The following is a 22,164-nucleotide window of genomic DNA, read 5'->3' as shown; positions in this document are numbered from 1 at the left end:
CCAGAAGTAGTTGAATATGGCCTCTTGGATTTATTTGTTTTTATATAATTTTTGAAGCTGTCTATTCTTTGTGGGCCACTTGATGAGTAGGCCAACCTTTTAACTCAAGAGGGATATAGGCAATGAAACAGGAAATCAGTTATTTCCTATGTAATCATGCTGTCAGAATCCATTTTGCCTGTGTCATTGCTCATGATCAGCAGTATGTATGGCCCACAGGCAAAGATGTTCTGATGATTGAAGGCGGACAATTGCTGCCAATGAAGGTATGGGGACACAGCTATAAGTGCCGGCGGAGGGCAATCTGAGCTTTCCACACTTCAACCTGGTGAAGGTAAACAAATTCCATAAATAAATGTTTTGAGCTATGATTAGTGGGAATTCTTCTTTCATTTTTTTCCTTCTTCATACCTTGTTGCAGCGTCAACTTTCATATGTGGAGCCCAAGTGGGCCCACCTCTATCACGTGGACTATTGGATATGAGGCATCCAACAGGGGGGCAGGTTTAAATGTCTCTTGCATATCACTCTGTTTGGGTGAATACTACTACTCAAGAGGGGCCTGTAAAAGAGATGGTAAGATCATGTCTACTGATGTCCATTTTTCATGCCCCTATTTGGATGGCTATGATTATTTGATAAAACCTGCGGTCTAGGTTGAACCATTTGGGCCTCAACCTGCTATATAGGCCTAACGTTAAGACTCGATTCGTAAGTGGGCCACAACTATATTTACCAATGTTTACTACTGAGCCCTGTACCAGCATAATAGGTCAATACAATATTTGAAAAATGGACTGTTAGGGGGCCAGTCTCAAGTATCATGTTTAGACCCAGCTGTCGGAACGGATTGGCTTCAAAATAAACGGGTTAAGGGTTTTCTGTTGATGCCTGGGCCCATTCAACTGTCTAGGTCTGTTGGATGGGTCTACTTTTCAAGCCTAACAGGAGGATGGGTTGGACTCGGTATAGGGTTGTCAACGGGCTGGGATTGGGCGGCGGGGCTTTAACCCTATACAACCCAGCCATTAGGTTTGCAGGGGAATTTATTTAAAGGAAAAACTACTGTAAGGGAGACTAATGATTGGCAGGTTGTAATTTATATGTGAAATCCACCCTGATCACTAGGTGCATCTCCCCATTTCAGGCCCAGAGCCCAAATATTGGTCCCATCCATGATTTAGGTGGACCACACGTTGTAGAGGGCAACATTTGCCCTCTAAACTGCTTCCCATGGTGTGGCACACATGAATCACATACCGGCCTGAATTTCGGCTCCATGCCTAAATTTTGGTGTGGCATTTAATGGTTGGAGTTGAGCTCTATAAAAATCAAGGGTGTAAGTCTCTCCTAAATATTTTGGTGGGGCCCACTTGTGCCGCAGACTCCTTTGTTAGCATACTCACATCTCTCTCATCTTCCAAGCTGTAACCCACTCTCTTTCTCATCTTTCAAGCTCCCAAATCTCTCTCTCTCTCTCTCTCTCTGTCTCTCTTGGGAGCTCTTTAGTCTCTTCCCACCTTACTTCAATCATCACCTTTGCCAGATATTGGCCAGAATTCACGCCGAATCTTATGCCATTCCTGCCTTCCATAGATCCTTAGGGGTCATTTGGATGCCTGTAATTTTTTAGTTGTAAACATATTACACCTCGGTTTACAAGATATTTCGTTTGGCTTTCAGTGATAAATTTTTTACAGGTAAATAAATTGTGTTTAGCTAGCTTACGATGAATAAAGTAGGTATTCATACCATAGGTCTTGGGTGGTGAACTTTCCAAATTCCACAATTACATAAAATTGACTTGATTTTTTTAAGGCCCTAAGATAGCATTAAAGCATGCGCACACTAAAATGATTGAATGTCTTCTACCTATCACCATTAAAATCTAAAAGTTTTTAATGGTGGACGTCCTATCCTTCCCCTGTGTGATCCATTAGATAATAGATAACTATTTTTCTAGGGCCACAAAAGAGCATCAAGGGAAGAACATGATGGATAGATTGGATGTACCATGCACATTAAAGTGGACCCCACATATCATGAGTGTATATTAACTATTGTATTCTAACATATATAATGCCTTTCTAGCCGTCAAGAATTTACCTATAATATGAAATATGACTTTTTACCGGGTTTAGATTACAACTAAAAGCTGTAAAATGTTTACAGCCCCTGTAATCAGATTACAACTAAAAAACTTTATAGGCATCCAAAGGATCACTCACGTCTCCATAGGTGTGGCCTGGTCTCACCCAGTATAGAGCAGCTCTAACCCTGGGGCGACCTTAATGTATGTGAATTATGTCAACACCATCTGTCCATTTTTCTAGATTATTTTAGGGCGTGAGAGAAAAAAAACAAAACAAAACAAACGAAGCAGATCGAAACCACTGACCATTAAAAATTTTTTGAGGGCCATAAAAGTTTTAGATCAAGATGATATTTGTTTTACTTTTTCCTTCATCCAAGTCTGCATGACCTTATCAACAATTAGGTTGGGCGTTCAATCACCGTTGTTTCCTCTACTGCAGTCCACCTGAGATTTGTATATGCTTGATTTTGCAAGTCGTGCCTTAAAATGAGGGGCAAAACGGATGGTCGGCATGGATATATTACACATATATCAAGGTGGGCCCCACGATCAGTGCCACATCGTGTTCGGTGAGACGCGGCTGTACCTAATCCACTCCCCTCCTCCCTCCTCTATCAGAGAAGCACTCGGAGCTGAACTATTTTAGCCGGTCATGGGCCTGACTGGACTCAGGTCTACTTTGAATAATGCGAGCAGCTCTTGGACAGAGCTTGCTCGGCCCGTTGACACCCCTGTCTGGGTCAGTCTCCGTCCCTCCCATCGTTTGTGGATTTTTGATCCATCGAACCATTCATCAGTTAACTCACACTCATAACATTTCATATACCAAAAATAAAGGTAGTGCGCATCAAGTGAGCCATATATGCACTTTGAATTTGGACCGTTTGTTTTATTTGTTTCATAAGATGTGACGCGGACCCCACGTTCTGCCGAAGACCTTTTCAAGTCTTACAAATCAGAAATCTCATCAATAATATCAATCTTAAATATGAGAAAGAGAAAAGGGAAGGTCTCACTTAAAGAGAGATGCTCCATTGCTCAGGAGTGCTCCTAGTTGCATAGGTTCACTTGGACCGTCTAATCCATCAATCTGAACTGTCCATTAAGTCTAGAACAAATTTCATAGGCTACTGTGGAAATATTACACTGATGGGATGATCCAATCTATTCTCAATTTTACCTTATTTTCTATAGATGTATGTTTTCGAAGCCATGAATGGGGATGGTTACAATTGCCTATGAAAATTGATTCTTTAAAATAAAAAGCAATTCATGATGGGTCCTAAACAAAATAGATGGATGCACTTGTTGGTTGGGTCTATTTTTATAAAAATGATCTCAGTCATCCATATTAAAGGCCATTGATCAAATGGCTAACATTTGCCGGATGAGTTTGATATTTGTGCTCGAGGTAGTCTACTAAGTGTATGCCTGACCTGATGAACAGCCTAGATCAATTGTTCACGACCCTAATTTCAGTTACCAAGCGCACATTTTGGACCCGAGATTTGCATAGTGACTTGTACATGAAGTGTACTTAATCTACTCAATGCATTTACGCATAGATATAATTTTAATCTTTTTAATGCAAGCTCTTAGATATAATTTTAATCTTTGTAATGCAAGCTCTAAGTTCAAACACACTCACAAACCATATATATGAAAGCAATACCCATTGTAACTCATCAAAATTAAATTTAACTAAGGATCCATCCATTTGGGGTCTTACTCAAAGTAAATAATAATTAATAAACTCAACAATTATCAAAGTTAATATCCAACCCATTCCGAATAATTAAATAAAATCCTATGAAATAAAGTAGTGAAATCAACATTTAGTCTAAAGCAGCTAACTCTTCCTCAATCAACTAGGGCCACATATTCTGTGGGTCATTCATTGACTCGATTGTTTCTTCTTGTTTTTGTACCAATGGTTCAGTCTCAATAACATTTGTATGGTTTTTCATCAATAGAGGGTAAGCTGACCATGCCTATATAGAATTCTTAACATGGTTTGTCGCATCAAAAATTTTAATAGAACAATGCAATAACACACAAATAATCATCTGATAATGTGAATGTAGAAGATGAACGCACACACACACACACACATTGTGTAATGCGTGAATGGATGGATACATTAAGTGGGAAACCATCCATTTGCTTGAGTTGAAAACTCGTCAACTCGCACGTGTTGCTTGGCAGGCTTTTACCAATTTGGTAGGCATGAGAAAGGCCCGCATCTACTCTTTGAGTAGGCTTCCACCAAATGATAGGCATCCTGTAATGATTCTACTAGGTACACCTTCCAGGAGAAGATCCTCTAGGCACATATTGTGCAAGGAAGAGATGAATGCACAATTATAGCAACGTAGTTGTAAACTATGGATTGTATACATCATTATGATTCTCAAATTTAAGTCAATGCAAATTACATGTGATCCGATGGCATCAATACAACAAATCAATTTATGAGTTACATCAATATAGCAAGTCAAATAATGAATTCAACCATCGTTAAATCAAATAATTTTAAAATAAAAGAATATGATAGTAAGATCAAAGTAAGCGCATTAAAACAATTAACTACTTTAATTCTAATGGAGGGCAAACATGTTGGGATTAGTCACCTGTATCTGGTGGAAATGATTCTGTAAAACAGTTGGATTAGTTAGAATTAGAGTTCCTTAATGATCATTTAAATGAATTCATTGACTGATCCTATTGATTCACGCGGTCTGGCCCACCTTTGATTGATCAAGTTCCCACAGTGGGGTTCACAAGCAAGACCGTACGTTGTCAAATTAAATTCTTTCAACCCCAACCCTTAACATAGGGTTTTCAATCATTATAAGTCAGTGTAGGACCCACTTGATCACATTAAAGTGGTTGATCACTTTCCAAAAAATTATAATTGGTCTAACGTATATGTATTCTAAGTTTATTTATCCAAATATTAAGGTTCATAATTAAACGGATCTGTCCAAGTGTATGTGAATCGGATCAACAACACTGTCAATCAAATTAATTGGATTGTCGATCGAATCAATCACCTTTTGATTGAATCGATAAAATCAGAAATTCGAGGTTCTAGTCTCTGGACAATTTTGGACTCTTTTGATCGAATTGACTCCAATCGAAAGTCGAATCGACAGAAGTTGGATTCGATATAGGTTTCGACTCTTTCGATCGAATTGACTCCGACCGAAAGTCGAATCGACAGAAGTTGGATTCGATATAGTTTTCGACTCTTTCGATCGAATTGACTCCGATCGAAAGTCGAATCGATAGAAGTCGGATTCGATATGTTTTCGACAGATTGATTCAGAAAATTGAGAATCTTTCTATTTTAATGATTCATAGTTCAATTAAACTTGATGAATGGATGCAAACCAATTATTGATCTTCTCTTACTCAATTAAAAGAGACGACTGCTAATCAACTCGATCAATGCAGCCCAACAGACGGTTACGTGGATATGATTGTTGGGATCTCAATGTAGTTTGCTCCATGATCCCACGCAACATTCGTTACATGATTCCACACAACATTCATTACATGATTCACTATCTAGAACCTCCTTAGATCGATGTGACCCATCCGATGGTCCGATCGATATGAAATTTGAGGTTCTAGCATATTTAGATCTTACAAAGATGTTAATCGGTGTGGATTTAATCATACTACTTAGAACAGCCCAATATGATTCTTTGTGCCAAGTCGCAAGAACACTTGCATAGAGGATTGTACTTCCTACTTTAAATTTCAATTACTTCAACATAACATACGGGCAGCTAATCCGAAACAATCTGGTAGTAATTAATTTATATGATTAAAATAAAGGAAGAACTCTTGGTCCTCTATTGATCACTGCCGTCCATTGAATGATTGGATTGGCCTGAGGTCTCTGCATATTTTGGCCGAAAAAGCCTATGGATCCTATATATCAAATCAGTCATTGTCCATGCCACAAGAATCAATTCTTTGCACAAAGCCAAAAAAATCATTGTGCAGGTATTTAGATCTCTCTGGAAGGATAATGTAGTTGTACACTATGGACGTTAGGCTAATCTAAGCCGTCCATCGTGTAAATCAGCACAAATGTACTCGTATTTCAAAAAGAACAAAGGAAAATAACCATCCTATTAACCTTGATCGATTGAAATCAACTATCCATCAAAGCCTCCCATCGTTTACTCTCTCTCTCTCTCTCTCTCTCTCTCTCTCCCCTTTTGCGTAAGGTTTTCTTAGCTCTCTTTTAGTTAAGTTTAGGACTCTTTCCTTCTCAGGTCGCCTTCTCTAAGGAGTTGTTAGGTAAGAGAGATAAGGGTATCCACTCTCTATCTCAATTTAAATTAAAAAAAAAAAAAAGTCCTGGTCATTGCATTAATGGATTAGACAAAGTGTCTCAATGCAACAAGTAATGTATGTGTGTTATCCACGCCGTTCATTCATTCTACCAGCTTATTTTAGGGTCTTAGCCCAAAATAGAAGCATATCCAAATCTTAAGTAGACTACACCACACGAAATAGTGGGGATAATGACCTCCACCGTTGAAACCTTTTTAGGGCCCACAGTGACGTTTATTTTTTTATCCAACTCATTCATAAGGTAGAGACATGAATGAAGGGAAAACTCAAATATCAGCTTGATCCGTGGTCCCCCAAAAAGTTTTCAACAATAGGCGTTCAATTCCCATTGTTTCCTCTGATGTGGTCACCTGAGCTTTGTATGCTTCAATTTAGGGCCTATGCTTTAAAATGGTATGGAAAAACAAATGAATAGTGTGGATAAGATACATACATGATGGTGGCCCCATAGAGTTTACTCGGTCTGCTTCATTGGGGAGTATTCGAACCCTTGACCTCTGTGTTGAAACTCTAGTGAGTCGGGGCAAGAGTAAGGATCGATGAGGCCTACTGATTCACTCCTTATACCTGCCTCATCATGTGCCAATTTGGTCCACACGTTTGAGGTCCAACCCGTCCATTAGGTGGACTACAATGAGTAGATATTAGACGCAACAAAAGGATGGCTGAAAGAAAGTCAAAGGTAGATATTCCACCTAGGCATGTGTACAGCAGATCATGTTAATACTTTGGCTAGGGAATCCACAAGTTGGGCCCACCTAACAGATGGTTATTGAGCTGGTCGTCCATGCACGGGGTTAGGAATACCGGTTTTTCATTAATCTAGGTTTCTTACAGTATACACATATCGAAAACAATTAAGCTAATGTTTATATAATATTATATTACATTTATTTATTTTGAATTCCATGCTTACTAAGTTCAACTCCATTGCTGCCCCCAAACGATGATCTGGAAATTAAAATTCTCCACAAGGAATAGTCAGATATCTTAGCAACAGCAGAGTAATGGCTCAGGAAGAACTTCACTAGCCTTGATTAAAGACAGCATTCCTATTGGACAGATTTGCTAATGCTGTATCTGAGTACAACCCAACCCCACCACATGCTTCCCTAGAAACTAAGACGGCACCCAATGAATGGTGTAGATTTACTTGTACAACATTCAAAAGAGAACCAATGAATAAAAACTTAGGGTCGTTTGGCACCATGGATTTGGAGTATGAAGCGATTTGAGGAGATTTCAAATCCCTTTGGCACCTCAAATCCCCCCCAAGAGTGGCATGTGTAACATGTTGTTGGGGACATGGCCCACTGATGATATCCCAAAACAATCAAATTATCAATTGCATCACTATAATTACTTTAATATGATGATCTACACTGTCCAAACATTGACCATATAGATCAATGGTTAAAAATCGTTGGTTAGCCATTTGGATGTGATCTTGTGCTTGTGGCCCATCTGAGACAAGAAATTTAATTATTTTCTGGCAAAGTATATATTTCAATGGGCTTATTACAACCATTTTGTCAAACATTGTATATTTACACAAATTAAAGATATTAAAGTTGATTTAGTAATTAAATTCAAACCCTATAAATCACTATACATAGCTACTTTTGGATTACAGGGATTCGGAATCCAAGGTGCAAACAGGAAGATTTCTGGATTTGAAATCAGGGGGTTCTGAATCCAGAGGTTCCAAATCCATGCTTCCAAACAGGCCTGCCTAGTTATTCTAATATGTCCAATATTAGTTGTTGTCCATCCATCTGGGCTAATCTGGCCCATGCAACGGTGTAGATATTGGGATTGGGCAATGCACAGGGCTGCAAAACTCATTTTCTTATACAAAGAGAGATGGGTCATGGCCTGACAAACATGTCCTTGCTTATTTATCTAGGGGACGTCCCAATTAATATGTCTCTGTGTTGAAGTGGACCACTTAATTTCTAACTGTCTTATATACCAGGGCTTTGCTAAGCCCATACGCGTGTACAAGTCAGCTCATGGAAATCACGCCACATATTCCAGCGTGGCAGATTGGTGAAATATCCAGGCCATCCATCAGGTAGGTCTCACCGTTTAGACATCACTACCCAAAAATAAACATGGTCCATTTCATAGGCGTGCCATGATATTAGAAATAAGCTAACAGGTTAAAAAACATTGGCTGATTTTTCACAAGTGTACATTTGTTCAATTAATTGTGGCCCACGTAACTAGTGGGCCAACCTAATTCATGAAATGAGAAATCTCCATAGTAGTACCCTTCTGATGGATGGCTTGGATATTGCATCCTATACGGTGCAGTGGGATATATGATGGTGGTGTACTTGGACTTGCGTGTGGAATTAGCAAAGCTCTATATTGTAAAGCTGAGCACGATGGCTTCACGCATGTGACATGACTTAGACATGATTAATTTTAAATTACGAAGATAAGCTTGTAATTGGATTGATGACATCCACTTCCCATGTTTCCCTATTGGGGAAGCGAATTTCCTGCAACAAACCGAGCCTGTGCGAAAAAAGCCTTGTGGGGCCCACCATAATCCGTGGGTGAAATCTATTCTGTCCATCATTTGAGCTACGTAATTTTAGGGCATGATTCCAAAAATCAGGGTGATCTAATACGCCTATAGGCCACACCACAGGAAAAGTGGGGCAGGGGACATCCACCATTGAAACCTTCTTGGGGCCGGACTGATGTTTATATGCCATCCAACCCGTTCATATGGTGTGTTCCACCATGATGAAAGGAAAAAACCAAATGCCAGCATGAACCGGGACTTCGGTTGGCCTAAAAAGGGTTTTATTAGCGTTCTCATCCCATTTTAACCTCTGGTGTGGCCAACTGATCAAAGGTTTGGATTACCTTATGTTTGCTCTTACGTCCTCAAAGTGAGGTGGAAATTTTTGGATGGAGTGGATGTCATACAAACTATGGTGGGCCCACGGAACTTTACCTTTTGTTTCACAGACTCCCTACAACAACTACTTCATGAGGAAATTCGGTTCCAGCTAAGATGGCTGTGCGTTTTTCATCCACTTAGTTCGTTTTGCTTACGTCCATACACGTGATCATCAGCATGTGTCACCACCCCACGGTAGCGCCCAGCTGCAGAGATGTTACATTGATCTGAACCGTCCATGTCATGGGAAATAACTTACAGTTCTCAATACCAGAAACTTATGCTAAACGGATGGTTTTTACGTACCTTTGATATAGTTGAATATGGACCACTGTAAAAAAAAAAAAAAAAAAAATGTTCCATGGCCTACATTTAACCCTGAAAATCAAGCGGTTGTGGTCATATTTTCAGCGTTGTTATTAGATCATGGGCCAGTCAAAGTAGTGGCAATAGGATGGACAGTTCAGATCATCGGACCATCTCTTCACGTGGCACCCATGAAGCCACACATGCTGATGATCTTGGGCCATGACATAGGAAAAATGGCAAGATGAACTATATACATATATATTTTTTTTCATCACAATTTCTAGGTTGTTAAACGTGGCATTATACTTCAATCCAGAGCGTTCAAAATGTTGGCCCTACTGCGTTATGAGTGTTTCCCCAAAAATCACATTGACTGGACGGTCCTAAGTATCCAATTGTGGCCATCATATGGACATTTAAAATGCCCCACTGATCCAAATTCAACGGATGATATTGTCCTACGAACGAGCGAACCATTTGGTGGTTTGGGGTGACGTACGTGCATGCCACATGTAAGGTCAATGAGTCACCACCATCTAAGAAATGGTGGAAAAGACAACACCCATTCAAGTGACCCACAAAAAATGCGGACATTGACGAAGTCACATACGTACGCGAAATGATCACAAACAACCACTGCATTTGAACGTTCACAGACAGACATGCAGCCTCAACTATCCAGCCAATGTTCCGTGTGTGTAGGAAATCTGAGCCATTTAAAAAGGTGGGCCACATCATGAAGATTACCAGCTACTAAAATCAGACGGATCCACTCATCAGATGGGCCACACTTCAATGATGTGGGCCACTCACTTCTCATCTAGATCCATGAAATTATTTCCGAGGGTAATGCCGGTAGTGTAAACAGCACTGAAGCTGGGTGCATAAACCATCTTTAAAGTTCCATCACTGCACATGCCAATTGCATCGGACCGTTCAATTGATGGACAGACCACACATGAATAAAAACAACGGACGCTCTATAAGATTTTCCATTTTTTTAGACCGTCCAATCTTTGTTTCTTGCGTGGCTCACCTGATGGTTTAACCGCCTGAGTTTTTGGTCATATTATCCATCTCTAGTCGTCCCCACCTGATGAATGGCTCAGATTTTATGTACTCGTCCAAGTTGGCACATGTAGTCACGTGTGGAAATGCTTGTGTTGTATGGCTGGTCTGTACATGAGATATCGAGGCAAGCTAGAATCCACGCTTTGGAATTTCTTCTACATAAAAAAAATGGGCGATGATTACCGAAAGGGCCTTGATTATTGAATTATAGATGGGCCGTAATCTCACGAACTGAAAGGGGTGTGTTTGTCAATGTTCGTTAATACGTGGTGATGGCTCCACCGTACATGTGTCATAGATCTGCATCAATCCGGGATATCTGATCATCACCGGACCCTAGCTGGGCCCTTGGCAACCCATATGGAGTACAAATATTTGGAAAGTCCTAATTAATCATCCAATTGGTATCAATTAAGTGGACAGTTAAAAATAAATGGTCCAAATTCAAATTCAACTGATAAAATCACAAGGTTGAAGTTGTCTGATTGATGTGTATTTGATGTATTGGCGATGTACGTTGACCGGTGGTTGCCACCATTTATTAAATTGTGGCACAACCACAAATTGCACTTCCCTGGTTTTAAAGAGAAAAGGCAGAATACCAGCCTTCATATATCGAACTTAGAGCTATCCAGACATCTAATAGTAGGATACATTGTGGATGAACCAATTTTAAAAATTTAATCTGTTCAAGAAATCCTAACCATCCAATTGATGTTTCTATCAAATGGATGGTCAATAGTAAAATATTGAGTATTCAAAATTCCAAGGATAAAATCAGATGGTCAACATAGTAAATTTCTACTTGTGGTCCATCAATATATGGGACAGCGATTTTTACGGTCTGGATTTCCATACAACTATGCCGTGTGACCGGATTGGGAGTCACCATGATTTATAAAATAGCACCTGAACTGTAAGATTCTAACCTATTTATTTAGGAAGAGAAATCCTCCGGTGCTCTCGGAGTTATATCGCTCCTAGCCTCCTAGTTGCATCGGTCACCTAAGACAGTACAATGGATTGATCTGAACCGTCTATTAACTCCACAACACATTTATAGGTTATTATGCAAAAATACACTGATCAGAGGTTCCAATCTATCCCTGATTTGTCCTTATTTTTGTAGCTATGGATGGGATGGTCTGGATTTCCCGACAAAGTGACTTTTAGAGTCATAAGCAACCTATAATGAGGTCCAACAGATAGATATTGGAAGTAGTTTTGTATAAATGATTTGGACCGTCCAAATTAAAGGCTAATGATTAGATAGTTACGATTGTCAGATTGGTATGATATTTGCAAGGTAGCCATAAAATCTACGGTGCAGATCAAGCGATTGGATTGTCTAAGTGTAGCAATGCAATAGGAGCAGTGATTTGGAAAAATGTTTTCCTAGTTGCATCTTTTACTTAGGCAGTCCAATCAATGGATCTAAACCGTCTATTGAGTCCACAGCACATTCTATGGGTTAATTATCATGCAAAAAATCACATTGATAGAATTCATCCCTGATTTCTCCTTAATTTTATAGCCATCCTTTTTCTGGGCCATGGATGGGATGGTTAGGATTTTCTAACAAAATCAACTAATCATAAGCAACCTATATGATGATACACCGACCGCCCGGTGATGTTAGCAACAAGGAAGGTATCTTCGATACTTCAGTCGCAACGGAAATAAACAAACGAGTTGATATCTACGCCCGTCCTATTCAATTGCATATTCCACATATTCGACTCTTGAGAATTGATATCGAACAGAAGTGTACTGTTTGAATTTCATGGAGATTGGATGCGAATGGAATCATCTGCATACCGGACGCGGATTAGGTGAGGGCGGAGTGACAGCTTAGTGGGTGAAGATCCTGATTGAGTGGTGAGTGAACGCCCACCATTGAAAACTTCCTAGGGCCACTGTAATGTTTGTTTTCCATCCAACCAGTTGATAATCTCACATAGACCTTGATGAAGGGAAAACTCAGATATAAGCTCGATCCAAAACTTCTTTGGCCCACAAGAAGTTTTTAATTGTCAATCACCACTACCTTCCGTGTGGACCGCCTTCTTCATTTTATTTTATTTTTTCTCTGTCTCATGCATTAAAATGATATGAAAAAACGGATGGATGGCGTGGATATACAACAAATACATTAAGGTGGGCCCCACGGTCAGGTTCCTCGTCCAATAAGATATTACCCCGCCTTCACCTAAGACGCATCCCTGTGCACCATTTGCTTTGTAGGGCCACTGACGTGTGTATGACATCCATTCCATCGTTTGCAATAGCTGGCAGATCCTAAAAATAGGTCGGTCCAAAAATCAAGTTGGTCACACCATAGCTAAGAGTCTATGTAGGGACGTCCACATCCTACCATTGAAACCTTATTAGGGCCCACTGAAGTTTTGAATCAGTATGATATTTTGATTTTCCTTTCATCCAGCTGCAAATCACGATGGCATATAAACACCATAAGATGTGGACCCAGGAAAGTGGTTGCTCCAAGTCCAGCTGTTACGTAAGTTGTCGCAACTTGAATTTTTAATCATCCAGAGAAAGTCCTAATATCAGCTGGCGTAATTGATGAATAGAGTGGACGTCACACATACATCACAGTGGGCCCCACTGTCCTTTTTGTTGCACGCTGTCCCTGCAACAGGTATGGCAAATGATCCACTTGTATGCAAATCATCAACAGTAGGTGTAGCACACTGAATAAATAAGATGGAAAATAATATAAAATAGAAAAGTCATAGGGAAGAACTCATCAAATACGCAAAACATATGCTTTTAAGCAAGAAATTTTTATTTTTATTTTTATTTTTTAAAAATCGTTTGAATTTTTTTTTTTTTTTAGGTTAGCTTGTTAGCACACACCCATGTCAGTACACACACTCCATGTTAGCCACCCCCGCTACGGATCGATCCCATGACCTCAAGTATTGAAACGAGGTATCTCCACTCAGTCTGGCAGTTGAGCTATGGATCTGGGTGTAAATCGTTTGATGATTATACGGTGTAAAACATACAAACAATCAACTACTCTGTCAAATTAAAAAACCATAACGTGGGCCACCGTGTAGTGAACAAACGGACGGTTAAAATAGATTTTCTAGCCATCCATTTATGTTGTACATCGTGGCCCACCAAGATTTAAACTTTATTGCCCACCTGATGGCTCATGCGCTGTGTAGCATACTGGCATGTTTTTCCTTGAAGATCATCACATGAAAAATTGCTTGATTTTGAAGGAAATTGGCTATTTTATAGCTGATGAAATAACTTCCGAGTAGTGTAAAATCCATTCAATAAGGGCATTTATGTAATTTCAGAAAATACAGAATGAATTACAGGTAAATAATTTATTTCTAAAGATAAGGAGGTATTGAGTCCTTAGTCTACGTGCATGTGGGCCATGGTTTGATGATCTGGACCGTTGATCTGATGAACCCCACATTGGGTGTGGGATACCTCTTTTAAAAAAAAGGAAAAAGAAAAAAAAAGATTGGATGATCCCATTGAATGTGGGCCATTGCTTGAGTTCCTCGACCGTGATATTTACTCCGCCACTTGTCTTTCAATCTGAAGAATTTTGAACCACCCGTCATATACAGTGGGCCCCATCAGATCTAAGGTCTGGATCACCGGATTAGAGTCAGTCTTGCGAGGAGATATATCTACATGAAAGTGTAACGGAGAGTTTTCTACATTCACCATCTCCGCCGTTAAAACTCCAGCAGGCATTGCTCAAGATCTTCAAGACTGCAGCATTAATGGCAGAAAATTGCAGCATCAACAGATACCTAAACGACTTCAGACGTTCGAAGCCTGTCTTGCATGATGAGATTGCGATCTTCTTTCACGGCCCGCCAACCACATGACAGTCCGCCGAGCGATCGGCAGCCAAAGCTTCCTCATCTTCTCCTCCTTGCCATTATTTCCTGCCATTGACGATTCCTTAATCCTGTTCTTACCTCCAAAATCAGCAAACCTTGAAAAATTCGTAATCTCCGACATAGATCGCTTCCCCGGCGGTATCAAGAATTCAGCCCTTGAATTCGCATCCGAATCCGAAGTAGAAGGAAAACCAGGAACCGAAACTGAAAGACTTCTTCTCATCTTACTAGCCTTACTTTCGAGTGATCGCTTCTTCTCCATTTCTTCCTTGAGAGTCATAATCCGATCACTTGAAGAAGATCCATTACCATCGAAGCCCGTTTTTCTCGTGCTAAACCGCTCGCTATTTGAATCCAAGCAAGAAAATCTCTTACTCGAAGAAACATTAAGCATTTCTGAATTCAAGAACATCAGATCGGAAGAATTCACATCACTCCATCGGTTCTTGAAAACCACATCGGAGACTATGATACGATGCTTGAATTTATGCAATAGTCGTTGATCTTCGCTCCTCTCCGCCACAAGCAATTCGTCCTTCTTACCCTTATAGGCCTTCCGAAAGCTGCCTCCGATACTAAACCGCGATGAACCCTCGTTGTCAGGCTCCCTATGGACAAAGAGCTCTAGATCGGGATCCTCCCTTAGATCGGACGGGTCGACGTTCGAGAATCGAAGGCTGTTTGAGTATGTAAATATAGTTGGATCGTTTGCGTTGACCTTGCATCGGCACAACGGGCAGCTTGAGTGGCTTTCCAGCCATTGGTCGACGCAGTTTATGTGGAATGCGTGCTTACACTTAGGTAGAAGGCGGAGGATTTCGGTATCTTCGAATTTCGATAGACAGACGGAGCATTCGAGACCTTCTTTCGATCCTTTTAGGGAAGAGAATGTGAAGAAAGGAAGGGATTCGATGACTGTTTTATCGATGCCTGAGAACCGTGATCTTGGCTGTAGTAGGCCTAGCTGGTGATGTGGATCCACGCCTCGGTTGAAGAGATCGGAAGTAGTGGTGTGGCAGAATTTCGCATACATGAGGAGGATGCAGGTGAGAGAGAAGAAGATGGAGAGGACTCCGATTACAACAGCCATGCTTGGACGGAAGGCCGTCGCGATGTCGTCGCTATTGCTGGGTGTAGCTAGTTGATTGTTCTGAGCTTCTACGTCGGAGATGAAGAAGATGATTAGAAAGAGGAAGAGATCGAGCGGATTCATCGGTGGATGGATCGAGTGAGACGGTGCCGGAAATTTCAGACAGCTCCTCCGACGAGTTGTTTTTTCCTGGGAATGATGGGCGGATCTGGGTTTGTTAGGATTATGGTTTTAAATGGAAGGAAAGTGGGCCCCACATGGTTGGGTTCATCTGGTCTGTCGGTTTTTTGGGGCTTCTTCCTTCTTGTTTTTTGCGGGTCGTTGTGAGTTTCTATTTTCTATTTATTATTATTTTTGCTGAATTCATTAATCAAATGGCGGAAAGTGGTGGAATAGGGGGAATTTAAATAAAACTGCTAACTTGGTGGACTATCGATACATCGCAGGACCAACTAATGAACGGTTAGGATTGTCCACCGGAAATTCCCGAGAATCCAACCATTGGATTATTCTAACTGTAAGGTTTTCAGATAATGTGGATTCTTGCCCATCGAACGGCTATTTTTAATTTACGATGGTGCTATTGGCGGACCAACTAGTGAACGGTTAGGATTGTCCGCTCAGTGATATTTCTTGTTTACGCGCATTACTGGTGGGTCGAGCCGGATGGAAGTATCAGATAAGCTTATAGCAGGACACCTCATGAGGGATGGAATGGATGAGTATCTATCCATCTCGATGGATAGAAAATGTCGTATAAAAAATTAATTTGAAATATCATTTGATACGCTGGCGGCATATGACGCTTGACACGCATGCATTTATATATCTTACGTTGGATCGATAATAACTTAAATCAGACCATCTAAATTGTGGAACCCACCTTGACTAAGTTACATTCAAAAGTGAGATTTGCTGAATAATCATGAAGTCTGATTCATAGACACTAGTTTGTTGGAATAGGATCATTGATTATTATTATTATTTAAAAAAAAAAAAAACTGTCCAACAAGTGTCCACTAATCTGATAAATCAAGTAAGAATAATCTTCTACTGTACATCTAAACTGATACCCATAGTTTGTACAGCTTAATAAGAATGAAATGATGTCACTAATGTAATTTCTGAGCCTTTTTAGAAGGGGGGACTAATGATATTAATATAAATTGCATCAGGTAGAATTAACGATCATTGATGCACAATGATTACATCTTTGTAAATACCACGGTGTTTTGATAGTCTAATCCTAGTTTTTAATAAAATTCTTATTTCTCAGGGAAAGAAAAAAAAAACTGTATTAAGTAATATCTGTTCTTGTTGGACCATCCAATTATAATCAATGGACAAGATTTCACAATCATGTTAATCACTTATATGTATATACAACTTGATTGTAAGTCACATATTAGCAGTGTATATGGATGGATAGCATGAAAAAAAAAATATATACAAGTACATGAGGCTCGCAGATATAGTGAATGTATCTCACATCTTATAGCAGAACGGGATGGAATGATACTTGAATTAATTCAATTCTTCTCATCGATAGAATTTACATAGACCAAATACAATTTAATGTCATCTAAGTTCACCTAATCAGTCATTTCAAATGGGCCGTAAGTAAATTTTAAGTGCTTGCTTGTCATCCGCTCAAAACTGCCTGGTATGAAGTTCCTCCCAAGACTTTTGGTTCACTGAAGATTTCATTTTGCCTACGTGGCAACTTAGGATACCCAGCATGGGGCCACATGAAGAAAGTTGAATATTTTGGAATTGGGAGCAGATTAGCTGTTATTTGGGTAGCAGCTTAGTGGGTATATTTTTTCCTTATCGTTTAGGCCCACCTTGATGAGTTCGTTTATAACATTCATGCTGTCTATCCGTTCTCAGCTCATTTAAGGTGGTTATCCCAAAATTTAACTAGATCCAAATCTCGTGGACCATACAACTGAAAAAAAGTGGTGAATAATCATTAAACACTTTATTGTAGGCCACACAAGTTTTGGATCAAGATCATCTTTGTATTTCTTTTTTTCATTAATTTTTTATTGACCTTATCAATAAGTTAGATGGAAGATAAATATTATAGATATGCTTAAAGTAGGCCCTGGTTAGTTTTTAAGGGTGACTATTCAATCATTATTATTTCTTGTGGTGTGGTCCACCTGAGATTTTGATATGCTTAGCATACTAGCTATCATGAATTCGTTACTTCGTTTTGCCTGTCGCTCCATTGTGGCCCACATGCTGAGATGGTTAGTGATTTCAACCGTCCATTCTCCCGGTACTATCATAAACAAGTATTGTTCAATAATCATGCTTCAGTGATGAGCTTTGCTAATTCCACGTGTAGATCCTTGTACATTCACACATGTTCATGACAAGTGCAAATTAAAACACATTTGGTAGATCTAGCTTCCCATATGGTTGAAAATAATGCTCAAATCTTCTGCCTAGAAAATAAGGCAGTTTCACTATTGAGGTGGGCCACAATGCAGACAGTAAATTTGACGGTTGAAATTTTTTTTTTCTGGCTATTCATTTGTTTTTATGCCGTGCCTCACCAGAGATGAGAACTAGCCATTTCATGCCAAAAGATCTAAACAATGCATCTTTAACAAACATTTTGGGCGCGGCTTTTGTCAACTGGTATAGTGGTAATTTTATATAAGATTTGAGGCGTTTACAAATACGGTGAGGAGTTCCTTCATACTCTGGCAGGAATAAAAAATTATACACGTGTCATACATTAATTCAAAGTAGACCAACTGAGGCGCTGTTTGATAAACTGAAAATTAAAGCAAAAATAATAATTTAAATACTTAAAAAGTATTGAAAATTTTATTTAGTAATTTGTCTAGAAAAAGGGATGTGCAAAATTAAACACTTGTAAGAAAAAATATTCCATAAATAAAAACTATAGATATCTAAAAGTTAGTAATTTGTCTACGCTGTCTCAATTCCTATATTTTATAGTATGAGATAAAACTTGTTATTTTCATGCCACTAAATTTGGCACACCTACACCAAACTTTTATATATATATATATATATATATATATATATATATATCCGTGCACAACTTCGTAGACAACTCGTGCCAACTTTTTTGAGTACTCATAATTAGTGATGTGAAATCAAAAATCTAAACGGTCCATGTAAAGCACCACCTCATGAAACCTCCCGAGCTCAATTTTTACTTTGATCCAAAACATTGGTGAGCCATGAAAATGAAAACAGTCTCGTCTTTTGATTTGCATTTCTCGTTACTATGGACCACCAAAATTTTAGATTATGGTGAAAACTTGTCTCTTCGGTTTCATGGGATTTTGCATCACATGGACTGTTCGAATTAGACGCCCATGCCACGTGTGCAAAGGTGTGCACGTGGGTCGGTGCACAAGTGAGCATGACAATCTCTCTCTCTCTCTCTCTCTCTCTCTCTCTCTCTCTCTATATATATATATATATATATATATATATATATCCCTTAAACATAAGTTTTCAATTGATAAACTGTGTACTATATTTTTTTAATAAAATAATTATAACCTTTTCATTGGTGTCCTTGATTACACAGTCCATCCATAGCGAGCTCATGTTGACAACATTATTGATCATGAAATCAATAAGCCCACTTATAAGTACATAACCTAAGGTATAACTCATACTTAGGTGATGCATCGTATAACTCTCTTGCTGAAAGATGACTCACATTAATGGGAGAGGATTAGGTGTTATTCGAGTAATATGTTAGTGGGTGTTACTTTGACCATAGGGCCCACTTCAATTAATGTGTTATATATCCACGTTGTTCATCAAATTTTTATTTTTTCAAATCATTTAAGGTTGTGGTCCTAAAAATTAAGCAGATCCAAATCTCAGGTAGACCACACCACATGAAATAGTGATGATTGAATTCCCGAACATTAAAAACTACCTAGGGTCCAATGTAATGTTCATTTTTCATCCATCCTATTGATAAGGTCAAATAAACCATGCTGAAGAGATTATATAAAAATTGGATATGCTTAAGTTTATAGATAAAGTCCTAAAATAAGATGTAAAAATAGATGGATAGCATGAATATATAATACATTCATCAAGGTGGGCCCCATACAGTTAGGGTAACGCTTGCAAAAGTTTTACTTAGGTAACACCTCCAATCGAAGGGAGATTTCATTCAAAAAAAATTCCCATGCTGAGAAGTTATGTGGGCCCATCCTGATGCATGTTTGAGAGAAATCCACCGCATCCATCCTTTTTGGGAGATTATTTTAAGACATGGGACCAAAAATAAGGTGGTGGATTTAAAATTGAACAAGGCCATTCATGAGGGAAATTTGGGGAAAGAAATGCCAACCGTTGGAACCTTCTTAGGCTCCTCCACCTTGATGATTATATGCCATCCAAACCGTTTATTAGGTCATTCCCACAGGAATGAAGTGAAAACGCCAAAAACTTAGCCTAATACAAAACTTTTGTGGCCATATGAATATTTCATTGGTGGACATTGAATCCCCAATTTTTCCTCTCGTGTGGCTCACTCGAGTTTTGGATCCACCTCATTTTTTGTTTCCTGTACTAAAATGATATGGAAAAATAGATGGATGGGGTGGATTTCTCACAAACATTATGATGGCCCCACCTAGCATACCGTGCAAAACTTTCTGGTTCGCAATCTAGCCAACTCTAAAGTTTTGTGGGTCCCGCCATGATGTTTGTGTTAGATCCACACTATCCATCCATTTTTTTAGATCATTATAGATCATGAGCTTAAAAAATGAGGTAGATCCTAAAGCTCAATGGTAGACATTTCTCTCGCCACTTTTTCCCTCTTGTATGGCCGACTTAAGCACGCGTTATATCTACCTCATTTTTTGTCTCAAGTCTTAAAACAAGCTAAAAATTGGATGGACATATTAAATTTCTCACAGACATCATGGTGGGCCCCACCATGATGTATGTGTTATATCCATACCGTACATCAATGTTTTCTGATCAATTAGGTAATGAGCCAAAAAATGAGACAAATCCAAAGCTCAATGAACCACATCTCAAAAAACAGTGGGGATTGAATGTCTTATGAAGAGATTTAATGTCAAATAAATATCATGATGGCCTTAGGAAGGTTTCAATGGTGGGCGTCATCATCCCCACAACTTTCTTTGGTGCGGTCCACTCCAGCTTTGGGGCAGCTGATTTGGCAAAATGGATGAACAACATGGATATAACACACATCATAATGGGGGTAAAAGAACTTTGCCACATCAACAAGTCTTCCACCCTACCAATTAGCCCTGCCTAATCGTGCCAGGAGGTTATTGGAAAAAGACTAAAGTTGCCGTTTACATAAAAATTTAACTCAAAGTCATTCACATTTTGCGTTGCATGTTAAGTAAAACAAGGGAAGGCGAATATTTTTATTTTTTTCAATGAAATCAAAATTAAATGCTTGATTTTTTAGATTTATCGAACAATCTAAATTAAGAAAAATAACTGAATATTTTTACCGAACAAGCCCTCAATGTAGCACTCACAGTCTATAATTCACCTTTCCAGAATAAGGTTGGTTGAACAATCACAGCCTCTGAGTTGTGGACACGTGTTTATTAAAATGGGACAAGGATAATTTTACTCTTCGACCGTCTAATGAATGTCCCTGATATGATGGTTAGGTAATCAAGTATTATTAATTTTTGGTTCATGATAGAAATTGGGGCCCATTATCTGGACAGTAGTTTTAATTATTTGTATGCTTCTTATGCAATTAATTTCCAAGGTCCTGCGCATGATTAAGCATATTCTTCCATAGTATAAAAGACTTTTTTTTTTTTTTTTTTACTCCAAAGCTTAGATTCCATGGCAGAATAAAACTTGCCAAGATTCTCTAATTTTGCTGATTTTTTAAAACAATTTCTTGTTAGCTGAGGAGCTATAAAATTCCTAGGGCTCCGTTTGACGCTTGATGGATAGACACTCAAACAAAATTCATTGGAGTGTGGGGCACACTGTCTCCCAAGTTCGGAACAGCTAATGGACACTTGTTTATAGAAATAGAATAGATTTTTTATTTTTTTATTTTTAATTCCTAAGAGCTCATTTAATTAGCTATAAATGCATGTAAAATATGATAAATAAGTAATGATGACTTAGTTGATATTTACTAAATACAATTTTTGAAAGAATCTCACATAAGTTATATATACTTCACTACAATCTATGTGTTTCATCTTCACTGTCCATTCATTTTCTCGTATCATTTTAAGGCATGGGCTAAAAATGAAGTAGATCCATATCTTCCACGGTCCTCGAGAAGTTTTCAATAGTAAATATTTAATTCTCATTATATTTTGTAGTATTTGTTGGGGGCCGTTACACAAAACCTTAGGATCTAGCCTCCCAAAAACATCAG

The 22,164-nt window shown here is 38.9% G+C and overlaps 1 protein-coding gene across 1 annotated transcript; it reads right to left on the bottom strand.

Annotated features, from left to right (window-relative positions):
* Window positions 1–14,304: 14,304 nt before the first annotated feature.
* Window positions 14,305–15,998, bottom strand: LOC131257716 (E3 ubiquitin-protein ligase ATL42-like). Its single transcript, XM_058258530.1, has one exon. The coding sequence runs from the start codon at window positions 15,870–15,872 to the stop codon at window positions 14,577–14,579; it is 1,296 nt and encodes a 431-aa protein (XP_058114513.1). The 5' UTR covers window positions 15,873–15,998; the 3' UTR covers window positions 14,305–14,576.
* Window positions 15,999–22,164: the final 6,166 nt, after the last annotated feature.

The sequence above is a fragment of the Magnolia sinica genome, chromosome 1 (assembly GCF_029962835.1).
Source record: "Magnolia sinica isolate HGM2019 chromosome 1, MsV1, whole genome shotgun sequence".
In the NCBI taxonomy this organism is placed as follows: Eukaryota; Viridiplantae; Streptophyta; class Magnoliopsida; order Magnoliales; family Magnoliaceae; genus Magnolia; species Magnolia sinica.
The sequence above is the reverse complement of the archived record's forward strand: the minus strand, read 5'-3'. Positions and strand labels throughout refer to the sequence as shown.

Coding starts and splice junctions, on each gene's coding strand:
- LOC131257716 (XM_058258530.1), bottom strand. CDS start 15,872: ATGAATCCGCTCGATCTCTTCCTCTTTCTAATCATCTTCTTCATCTCC.